Genomic DNA, 12,523 nt, shown 5'->3' on the forward strand with positions numbered 1-12,523 from the left:
AAGCTTGGCAAATTTAACCTGTGGCTATCTTCTTCCAGCCCAGGCAATATCCTCATGTATCTCCACTGTAACCTCTCCAGTGCGATAATGCGGTTACCAGAATGGTATGCAGCAGTCAAACTGTGGACTAACCATGAAGCCCAACACCCGCAGAGTGAATGTTTGTGTGTGTAAACGATCAGACTAGTAAGTATGTCCAAAGGCTCTCTGTGCGTCACGAAATTCACCTTCATCTCTTTTGTGTTAAGCTGTGTCCTGACCCGATGCCCTTTGATTTAGTGTTCACTTCTGATCAGTAAAAGCCACTAAGAATTGTTTAAGTTTAAATCATTGTGTGAGTTTTATTTTATCAATCCTGAATTCTATCCTCAGGTTTGGCCTGGTGAGACCAGTACATGCTGAGTAGATGGAGTACAGTATCATCCTTTGTAATGGATGATAGTAAAGGGAGCACTTGTCTGCTCTAGGTAAATGTAACAAAAGTAACTCTTGCACTGTTGACATACAACAGTAGAGCATAGTACAGGCCTTTGGGCCCATAATATTGTGCCTTCCATTGAACCTACACCAAGATCAATCTAAGCCTGCCCTCCCACATAGCCCTCTGTTTTCCTTTCATCCACGAGCCTATCTACGAGTTTCTGAATGCTCTGAATGGATCTGCTACTACCACCAGCATGTTCCATGTATCAACTACTTTCTGTGTAAAAAACCTACCTCTGACATCCCCCCCCTATACTTTCCTCCAAACACCTTTAAATTATGCCATCTTGCAAAAAGCCTCTGGCTGTCCATCCTGCCTATGCCTTTTATCACCTCTTTCAAGTCACCTCTCATCCTTCTTTTCTCCAAGGAGACACGTTCCAGCTCGCTCAACCTGTCCACATCAGATATGCTCTCAAATCCAGGCAGCGTCCTGGTAAATCTCCTCTGTACCCTCTATAAAGCTTCCATAGCCTTCCTATAATGAGGCTACCAGAACTAAACACAGTAGTCCAAGTGTGGTCCAACGAGAGTTTTACTGAGTTGTAACATTACCTTGCAACTCTTGAAACACAATCCCCCAATTAATGAAAACCAACACACCATAATCCTTCTCAAGCACTCTATTAACTTGTGTTGCAATTTTGAAGGACTTATGGGCACAAACCCCAATTTTTCTCTGTTCCACCACACTGTTAAGAATCTTGCCATTAACCCTGTATTCTGCCCTTTAAGCTTGAACTTCCAAACTCTGTCTGCCACTTCTCAGCCCAGCTCTGCATCCTATCAATGTCCCATTGATACACCATCCACAATACCACTAACCTTCATGCCATCTGCAAACTTACTAACCCTGAATCCACTGAATCACTGAATCCACTCCATCTACTGCCACCCTCTACCTTCTGTGGGAAAGCCAGTCCTGAATCCATGCAGCCAAATTTCCCTGGACTTTCTGAATGACCTACCTTGTCAAATGCCTTACTAAGATTTATATACACCACATCCACTGCTCTGCCTTAATCATTGTGCTTTGTCACTTACTCAAAGAATTCAATCAGGCTCGTGAGGCATGACCTGCCCCTCACAAACCCCATATTAAGTATTGAATCAGACAATGCTTCTCCAAATGTTCATAAATCCTGTCTCTAAGAATCCTCTTCAATAGTTTGCCCAACACTGATTAAAACTCACTGGTTTATAAATCCCAGGATTATCCCTATTATCTTTCCTGAACAAAGGAATTTCCCATCTTCCAATCACCTGGTATTACTCCTATGGCCAGTGAGAATGCAAAGATCATTGCCAAAGGCATCACAATCTCTTCTCTCACTTCCCATTGAAACCTGGGGTATATCCTAGCCTCGGGATCTTATCTACCCTAATATTTTTTCAAAAGTTCCAGCACTTTCGTTTTCTTAATATTGACACGTTCTAACATATTAGCCTGTTCTACGCTAACATCACATTTAGAAACATAGAAACATGGAAAACTTACAGCACAATACAGGTCCTTCAGCCCACAATGCTGTGCCAAACATGTACTTACTGTAGAAATTACCGAGGGTTACCCTTAGCCCTCTATTTTTCTGAGATCCGTGTAGCTGTCCAGGAGTCTCTTAAAAGACCTTACTGTATCTGCCTCCACTGTCGCTGGCAGCCCATTCCACGCACTCACCACTCTCTGCGTAAAAAAATTTACCCCTGACATCTCCATACCTACTTCCAAGCACCTTAAAACTGTGCCCTCTCGTGTTAGCCACTTCAGCCCTGGGAAAAAGCCTCTGACTATCCACACGATCAATGCCTCTCATCACCTTATACACCTCTATCAGGTCACCTCTCATCCTCCGTCGCTCCAAGGAGAAAAGGCCAAGTTCACTCAACCTATTCTCATAAGGCATGCTCCCCAATCCAGGCAACATCTTTGTAAATCTCCTCTGCATCCTTTCTACAGTTTCCACTTCCTTCCTGTAGTGAGGTGACTAGAAGTGAGAACAGTACACCAAGTGGGATCTGACCAGGGTCCTATATAGCTGTAAAATTACCTCTCAGCTCTTGAATTCAATCCCACGGTTGGTGAAGATCAATACACCGCATGTCGTCTTAACCACACAGTCAACCTGCGCAGCTGCTTTGAGTGTCCTATGGACTTGGACCCCAAGATCCCTCTGAAAATTGGCAAGTTCCCTCTCACTGGTGAATACTGAAGCAAAGTGTGAAGAGGAGGAATGGATTTCTCAGGTGGTCTGATGGAAAAAAGTCCCCCAAACAACACTTATCATTTCTGTCATTGGAGTTTGCACATACTTGTCCCACATAGACTGGTTGCCACGTATCCCAGAGCTACACTTCAAAAGAATGTATTTGAGATACTTTGGGACAATTTAACATTTTGGAGAGCCTGATGCAAATCTAGATCTTCTTTTCTAAATGCTATCTGCAGCTATTTTTAAAATGTAGAATTTTAGGAATTGAAGTATTGCACTATAAAAGCTCTGTTTTTTCGATTAAAGGAAACTAGTTGTGACTCAGTGACTGTGCCCTTAACTTGTCCTCAAAGGACGCCTTCAAATGAGGAAAATTAAATCGTGCTTTGTTTTATTGTTAATTGATAAAAGTAAATGAAAAACATCCTAAATATTGAAATTGCTGGGAAAACCCAGCAGGTCAGAAAGTACTTATGCAAAGGAAAACTAAGATTTTATTTCTGGTGATCTTTCTTAGCGGTTTTTCATCAGAATTGGAAAAATAAGAAAACAGGTTAATTCTTCAAGAAACGAAGAGCCGAAGGAAACCAGTGCATTTGGCAACATCCGTGGAGGTAAGTGTTTCAGGTCGAGACCCTGATCAGGACTGATTGTAGAAGGGAGATAGCCCATATAAAGTGATGAGGGAAGGATGAGACAGGGATGGGCAGGCAACAGTACGGACAGAGATGGAACCAGGTGGGGCAGATGGAAGGGATGGAGGTAAAGGCTAGTGGGTAAGTAGTTGAGATAGATATAGTGTCAAAAGTTTAAAAAAAAGGGGGCACGTGGAACCAAGTAGGTAGAAGTATAGACAGAGGCTGGAAAGTGGAAGCAATAAGCTGCATTTGATGGAATCTACTAAGTAAGGTGAACCATATAAAGGGGCAGGTGGAAACAGTTGGAAAATCCCCTCTTCCAAGTCATTACATCTGTCCACCATCCATCCTTTACCTGGTTCCACATAACCTTCCTCACTTATGAGAATCAAGTATCTGCAGCCTTTTAACATAGAACTGCATATGAACAAGCCCTTTGGCCCAAGATGTCTGCATCTCATCTGCCTCCAGAAGGTCCGCATTCCTCAGTTTGCTCATATTCACGCGTCTAACTAAAAACTTCTTAAACTTCATTCTTATACCTGCTTCCACCATTACCACTGGCAGCCCATTGAAGGCACTCAGCACTCTGTGTGAAAAACTAGCCCTGCACATCTCCTTTTGAACTTTCCTTCTCTTACCTTAAATGCATGTCCTCTAGTATTTGACTTTTCTACCCTGGGAAAAAAGATTCTGACTATGTACCCGATCTATGCATCTCATAGTTTTATGAACTTCTATCAGGTCTCCCCTCAGCCTCAGAAGTCCAGAGAAAGTAACCCAAGTTTGTCCAAACTCTCATAGTTCATACATACCTTCCAGTCCAGGGAACATACTGGTAAGCCTCTACACCCTCTCCAAAGCTTCCACATCCTCCCTGTACTGGCGTGACCAAAACTGCACTTAATGCACCAAGTGCAGACTATCTGAAGTTTTATATGGCTACGACATAACTTTCTAACTCTTATACTCAACACCATTACCAATGAAGGCAAGCATGTCATACACCTTCTGTACCATCCTATCTTCTTGGAGCCCAAGATCCACCTGCACATCAATGCTGTTAAGGGTCTTGCCATTAAATATATATTTTCCCTTTACATTTGACCTTGCAAAGTCCATCTGCCATTTCTCTGTCTATATCTAAAGCTGATCTACAGTATATACTGCTATACCTTTAGTAACCTTCACAGTCCAAAACTCCACAAGCCTTTGGGTCACTTTCAAATTTACTACCCAACCCATCTGCATTTTCATCCAAGTCACTTATCTGGATCACAAACATAAGAGGTCCCAGCATTGATCCCTGCAGAACTCCGACCTAGAGCTAGAGAAGCACTCTTTCACTATTACCCTCTGTATTCTATAGGCAAGCCAATTCTGAATCCGATTCTTGTTTCCATTTATCACCTTCCAGCCAGTCTCTACATCCACCCTCTGCTCCCTCCACACCTACTGTGTGTCAGCTCCTGCCTCACCCCTTCCTCTCACCTCTTTATGCTGGCTCTTTCCTCTCTACACTCTCAATCCTGATTTATGGTCTTGATGTGAACTATCAACTATCCCATTGCCTCCATAGATTTTACCTGATCCATTATGTTCGCTTTTTGCTCCAAATCCCAGCATCTGCGGTCTCTCGTGTTCTGAGTTAGTTTTCCAGTTCAGATTAAGATCTTTTGACTTGAGACCTGAAACGTTAACTCCATTTCTCCTTCCACAGATGCTGCCTGACCTACCGAGTGTTTTAATCACTTTGTGTTTTTGTACCTGAAACTTCTGGTTTGATTTTTCAAGCCTTAAAAAATTACAAGTGAACAAAAGAAACAATGAAAGAGCCACAGAAACAGGCCAGGCAGAATCTGTGGGAAAACAAATTGGGTTATGTTTCGGGTCAGAGTTCTTTCTGCAGGTTTATTTCCTCTGATCAAGCTCCTTTCAGTAAACAAAATATTGTCCTCTCTGCTACTTACAAGATAACAAATATTCAAACCTACCAGCAAGGTTAAATAGAGTGTTAAGGATGTAAAACCGTTCTATGTCATCTCTTTGGATAAACTTGTTGGAGTATTGCTCAACAATCTCTGACCTGGGGGAGAAAAATGATGAGAGGTTGGTCTGAGGAAGCTCAGGTCTACATGGAGAGAATTTAATTTACAATGCTAGCAAGAGTGAAACTAACTCCAGTTTGACATTGAAATGTCACAGGTATTGGAGTAAAAGTTGGGCTTATTGGCAGTTGGAGTAGAATCATAAAAGGTTTCAAAGTGAATAGTAAAACAGATATTAAATATTACAAATTGAAGAGCTTTGGGAATAAAATATCAACCCGAGTGATTGAAGATTCAATTTCCATTGTGCAGATACCATGAAAGGCAGTTGAGTATCAGGGAAGAACATACGGCTGGAGATGTTAAAGGAGTTGGTGTGAGCTGAGGACAGGCAGGACTTCTTAAACCATTGCAAGGTTGCACTGACTGAGAGAAAGTCAAAGGGGATCAGCTCAGTTAGAGTGGATAATGATACACATACTGGAGTTTCAGGGAATTTGAAGCTTATACAAACTGAGATTTTGGTGGTCAGTAAGGAAAATGTTGGAGAAATTAGCCTTAGTCTGCTGAAGGCTTTCATAATTGGTTGCAACATTTTTGGTGAAGATGCAGATGGAGATGCCACAGGAATAGATGAACTAGATACACGGTTTTAAAAGCAAACAGTAAACTAGCTTCAACCAAAGCAAGCAATGCAAAATAACAGGATCAGACTGGAAGATCACAGTGGGTTTGCTATTCTCACATGTGAACTGGGAAAGTTCCTCGAGCAGTGAAAAGTGTTGGATGAGAGAGTGATATCTATAGATCCGAGGATGGTGATGGAAAATTAAAAGTCGACTTAATCAACTTACATTTTGAAAGTTAGCCCAGCAGCTATTGATATATAATCTCCAACATAATAAAAAACATACCAAGGCAGAATCATTATCAGACAAAAATCCGTCAATGAGCCACTTAAGCAGATATTATGGAAAGGAACATATGTTATAGAGAATACTGTCTGCATGCAGATCACACATAGTAACAGGCAAAGAATTGAATCTTTGAACATTCTGCTAACAGTCTGTGTGCTGAGGTCACAGTTCAGTTTTAGCTGTTTCTTAGTGGGGGGTTTTCTGGGTTTGTGAGGATGGTTTTGGGGACAGAGAGGGGAGTTAGTGGCCAGGTTAGGGTTTAGCAACAGGGAGGTGGGGGAATTAGAGGACGGGCTTATTCTTTAGTCTCTGCCCTGCATTTAAAGGCCAGCAATATGGAGGTGGAACATCCGTGAGCTGAGCTAGGCTGTCCGGCCGGATATCGGATTGCCAGACCAGCGTGACCGAAGGCTGGTGCCCCCCCCCATTCCCCACCCCTCCCAGTCAGTGAGTTGTCAGCGGTTTTCAGAATTGGAGTTCCATGTGGGCAGGTCTTATGACCCCATTGATTGCAAAGCAGTGGGACTGGAGTTTGAGGACTAGTGTTGGGAGCCCTGCCACCAGCAAATCTGGAGTTCAAGGACTGGTGTTCAGCGAGGATCCAATCAGTTGTCCAGAAGTCGAAACTCGTCGGCTGGAGCCCCAGGTCAGCGAATCACTCTAAATCCACTGAGGTTGTCGATGGCCCAGTGTTTGCGTGACTGAGTCTGCTGGAGGTTGAAGAAGGTGAACAAGGTGGCCTGTCTTGGAGTTAGAGAACTGTGTATGTGCGTAGGTGGGAGGGAGTAACACAACTTGTTCTGCAGGTTGCTGAGTTCTCGGTTGTTCTGGCGAGTATTGTGGACATGCTATGTTGGCGCCGGAATGTATGGCAACACTTGTGGGCTGCCCCTTGGGTATGCTTATCGTTAACGCAAGTGATGCATTTTCAATGTATTATTTGATGTACACGCGATTAATAAACGACTCTTGAATCTCGGTAATGGGGAGGGATGTGGGGTCTTTGACAAGGTCATGCTATATGTCAAGGATTTGGATAACAGAATTGATGGCTTTGTGGCCAAGCCTGCAGACAATACAAAGATAGGTGGAGGTGCAGGTAGTGTTGAGGAAACCGGGAGTCTGCAGAAGGACTTAGACCGATTAGGAAAAAGGGCAAAGAAATGGCAGATGGAATATAGAGTAGGGAAGTGTATGGTATGCACTTTGGAAGGAGAAATAAAGACATAGACTATTTTCTAAATGGGAAGAAAATTCAAAAATCAGAGGTACAAAGGGACTTGAAAGTCCTTGTGCATGCAGTATTCCCTAAACATTAATTTTCAGGTTGACTCAGCGGTAAAGAAGGCAAATGCAATGTTAGCATGCGTTTCAAGAGGACTAGAATATGACAGCAAGGTTGTGACGCTGAGGCTTTATAAGGCATCGATTGGACCACACGGAGTATTTTGAGCAGTTATGGGCCCCTTATCTGAGAAAAAAAATGTGCTAGCTTTGGAGGGGGTCCAGAGGGGATTAACAAGAATGATTCTGGAAATGAAAGGGTTAACATATGAGGAGCGTTTGATGGCTCTGGGCCTGTACTCACTGGAGTTTAAAAGAATGAGGGTGATCTCATTGAAAGCTATCAAATATTAAAAGGCCTAGACAGATTGGATGTGGAGAGGATGTTTCCTATATTGGAGAAGACCAGGACCGGAGTGCACAGCCTCAGAATATAGGGATGTCACTTAGAACAAAGATGAGAAGGAATTTCTTTAGCCAGAGGATGGTGAATCTGTGGAATTCATTGCCACAGATAGCTGTGGAACCCATGTAATTGAGTATATCTGAAACAGATGTTGATAGGTTCTTGGTTAGTCAGGGCGTCAGGGGAGAAGGCAGGAGAATGGGTTCGAGAGGCACATAGAAACATAGAAAACCTACAGCACAATACTGGCCCTTCAGCCCACAAAGCTGTGCCGAACATGTCCTTACCTTAGCAATCACCTAGGGTTACCTATACCCCTCTATTTTTCTAAGCTCCATGTACCTATCCAGGAGTCTCTTAAAAGGCCCTGTCATATCTGCCTCTTACCCCTGACATCTATACCTGCTTCCAAGTACCTTAAAACTGTGCCCTCTTGTGCTAGCCATTTCAGCCCTGGGATAAAACCTCCGACTATGCTCACAATCAATGCCTCTCATCATCTTCTACACTTTTATCAGGTCACCTTTCATCCTCTGTCGCTCCCAGGAGAAAAGGCCGAGTTCACTCAACCTATTCTCATAAGGCATGTTCTCTAATCCAGGCAGCATCTTTGTAAGTCTCCTCTGCCCCTTTTCTATGGTTTCTACATCCTTCCTGCAGTGAGGCGACCAGAACTGAGCACAGTACTCCAAATGGGGTCTGACCAGGGTCCTACATAGCTGCAACATTACGGACCCAAGATCCCTCTGATTCTCCACACTGCCAAGAGATTTGCCATTAATACTATATTCTGCCATCATATTTGACCTACCAAAATGAACCACTTCACACTTATCTGGGTTGAACTTCATCTGCCACTTCTCAGCCCAGTTTTGCATCCTATTAACGTCCTGCTGTAACCTCTGACAGCCCTCCACACTGTCCACAACACCCCCAACCATTGTGTCATCAGCAAATTTACTAACCCATCCCTCCACTTCTTCATCCAGGTCATTTATAAAAATCACAAAGATTAGGGGTCCCAGAACAGATCCCTAAGGCACACCACTGGTCACTGACCTCCATGCAGAATATGACCCATCTACAACCACTCTTTGCCTTCTGTAGGCAAGCCAGTTCTGGATCCACAAAGCAATGTCCCCTTGGATCACATGGCTCCTTACTTTCTCAATAAGCCTTGCATGGGGTACCTTATCAAATGCCTTGCTGAAATCCATATACACAGCATCTACTGCTCTACCTTCATCGATGTGTTTAATCACATCCTCAAAAATTCAATCAGGCTCATAAGGCACGACCTGCCCTTGACAAAGCCATGCTGACTATTCCTAATCATATTATGCCTCTCTAAATGTTCATAGATCCTGCCTCTCAGGATCTTCTCCATCAACTTACCAACCACTGAAGTAAGACTCGCTGGTCTATAATTTCCTGGGCTATCTCTATGCCCTTTCTTGAATAAGGGAACAACATCTGCAACATCCAATCCTCTGGAACCTCTCCTGTCCCCATTGATGATGCAAAGATCATCGCCAGAGGCTCAGCAATCTCCTCCCTTGCCTCCCACAGTAGCCCGGGGTACATCTCATCCAGTCCCGGTGACTTATCCAACTTGATGCTTTCCAAGAGCTCTTTCTTAATATCTACATGCTCAAGCTTTTCAGTCAGCTGTAAGCCATCCCTACAATCACCAAGATCCTTTTCTGTAGTGAATACTGAAGCAAAGTATTCATTAAGTACCTCTGCTATCTCCTCCTGCTCCATACACACTTTTCCACTATCACACTTGATTGGTCCTATTCTTTCACATCTTATCCTCTTGCTCTTAATAAATAAATCAGTCATGATGGGATGGTGGAGCAGACTTGATGGGCCGAGTGGCCTTATTCTGCTCCAATGACATCAGCTGTGGCAGGATTTGTAAGCTATTACTTCCTACAAGGTGAAATCTAACATTATGTTTGTCTGTGATGCTTCACTCCCATAAGATATAGGAGCAGAATTAGGCCATTTGGCCCATCGAGTCTGCTCCACCATTTCATCATGACTGATCCATTTTCCTCACAGCCCCAGTCTCCTGCCTTCCCCCCCCCCCCGTATCCCTTCATGCCCTGACCTCTTCCTTAAATATATATAAAGGCTTGGCCTCCACAACTGCCTGTGGCAACATATTCCACAGATTCACCACTCTCTGACTAAAAAAAATCCTCCTTATCTCCATTCTAAAAGGATGCCCCTCTATTCTGAGGCTATGGCCTCTAGTCTTATGACTCTCCCACCATAGGAAACGTCCTTATGGTCTAATGAGACCTATTTCTCGGGAAACCTCTTCCCTAGTTGGACTGGGTCGTAGGGAATAAGGCTAGAGTGCAGAAGAATTTGGCAGTGGTCTTTAACAAAGACTCTGGAGAGGTCAGAAGGGGACCAACCAAGTACTGGAGCCATGTTCACTTATAATGTGATTCTCAACAGGGAGAATTTGGCTGTGGGAAGAGGGAACAACCTGAACAGAGATCTAAATGGAATGGTGGGGGATAAAGAAGCAGACTGGAGGAGCAGTCCTCTCGAATCGGGTGTATGTTCTGGAACAGGGCCGCAGATCAGTGTGATGATGCATTTCATTTAAATAATATTTGACCCAATTTCTCAATGTCCTGGGAACAAAGACAGGCAGTAAAACAGGAGGAAAAATGATAATGATTGTGCTAGAGCATTGTGCTTATCTGAGGCTAATGGACTTAACTCACTGCAACTTCACTCTTCTAGATTTCCTGGAAAATGAAATCTGCGTCTCATTTTAGATTGTGATTAAATTCATTTTGCACTTTTCCTTTGAAGTAGATTTCTCAGCAGTCTGGAATGCAGCAACTGGTGAGATACTCCATATCACCCAGTTGTCTGGTCTGTCAGTCACTGCATTTCAACAATAACTACTCTCCTGGTAGCAATGGTTCGGGACAAGAGTAAGCAGTTATAAATAAACAAGACACAAGATCTCAGTCAATGTACTCATCCCTACATTCCAAATCTTATGAAATCTTCCCCATGCCAGAAAAGCTACGGTTTCAACATTACTCTGTCAAAGATTTGGTTTCATTTCATCTTGCAAGTTCTCCATTCTCATTTGAATTTCTGGCTTAATATATGTTGTTGGTGGCACAATGAACCACCTACCAGTTTGGAACTCAAACTATGCACACCATAGTACTAATCTCCACTACTCTAATGAGGAATTTCAACCATCCCCATATATGGATTGCCTAAAATGGGATTATCTACTGGAGCCGCACTATCTTCTCTTGTGTTGAAATTTTAACATATTCTACAGAGACAGGACTATTGCCATAAACTGGTCTGATTTTTAAAATATACAAACCAAACAATTACATTATTGTGACCTGCGCAGGATGAAGTGTTGCCGTTTTCTCATAAGGCCAACCAATGGGAAGGAAAAGTCTGAGGCAGGAAGCCCGGAGTTATCTTACTCTTTTCCGACTTCCTTTAGGAAAATTGTGGGGCAGAAGAGGAATGGGATTCCCCTACATAAGAGCGTGGGTCCGCTGCAGCTGCTCTGGGGCCATAGTCAGTCACTCTGCATTCATGATAGTATATTTTTACAGGAGAAATTTCTCCAGTAAAGGCCAGGCAAAGTACACAGCGAGCTCACCCGGGGGAATAGAGGCATAGACAGACCCTTAACTCATTCCCTCACACTGGCCTAAATTATGCAAATGGAAAGTAATCTCTGCTTATGATACAATGGCTACTGGCCTTCGCTATTGAATCTCTCATAGTGCAAAGATTTTTGCACGTGCAATGGAGAAATCATTCCTAGCAGTGGCATTCCTGTCTACTCAGTGGGGTCCCAGAAAAGTTTAAACTACTGCATTACCTGCTTTCGTTTCATTTGTTAAAAAATTGGGATTCAGTATGAAGTAAGCTGCTGGCTGCTATTGACTAATTTTCCAGACAGCCCAGGCCATGAGGCGACGGTTCAGAAGGACCCAGGCACAGCACTGCCCTGCGGGGCTTTTCCTCAGCATTTACTTCACTGGATTCCTTCTTGTTGACTGTGAACAAGTCTTTTTCATCTTGTTTTGATCATAGCCTGTGACCAGCAAGTGGAACAAGGGAAAAGGGCAGTTTAATACAAAATGGAGTTCACTTAAGCCACAGCTATGTAAGGAATCTCAGGCACAGGGCTTAAGAATCAGCTATTTATACCAAAGGATTAAATGCTAAATGTCATCAGAAGTTGCTCTTTAGTAAGGAGGACTTCAGATTTGCAAATCGACTGACTGATTTGGACAGCAAACCCTGTGTGGGTAGAGAAGTGGGAGTAGCTCGCCAAATACCCTTGCCCGATATGGGGGGTCAGTTAAAATTGCCCAATTGTCTTAACAATTCAGGAAGCCAACTTGATCAGTCACAAGGAAACCCAGGAAACAGTAGTGGGACCCTCTCTGGCATTCATATATTTCAGCAGCCTTTACCAGGAACCTCTGGTTTATCGCCAGGCCACTCCAGAAGGGTCTGC

The 12,523-nt window shown here is 43.4% G+C and overlaps 1 protein-coding gene across 3 annotated transcripts in view; it reads right to left on the reverse strand.

Moving 5' to 3' along the window:
* LOC140201748 (cytosolic purine 5'-nucleotidase-like) overlaps positions 1-12,523 on the reverse strand; it is a 122,896-nt gene that overhangs the window by 76,477 nt on the left and 33,896 nt on the right. For all 3 annotated transcript variants that reach the window (XM_072266365.1, XM_072266364.1, XM_072266363.1), the window contains exon 5: positions 5,326-5,417. In XM_072266365.1, coding sequence (XP_072122466.1) covers positions 5,326-5,417 — 92 coding nt within the window. The remainder of the gene's footprint in view (positions 1-5,325; positions 5,418-12,523) is intronic.

The sequence above is a fragment of the Mobula birostris genome, chromosome 8 (assembly GCF_030028105.1).
Source record: "Mobula birostris isolate sMobBir1 chromosome 8, sMobBir1.hap1, whole genome shotgun sequence".
Taxonomy (NCBI): domain Eukaryota; kingdom Metazoa; phylum Chordata; class Chondrichthyes; order Myliobatiformes; family Myliobatidae; genus Mobula; species Mobula birostris.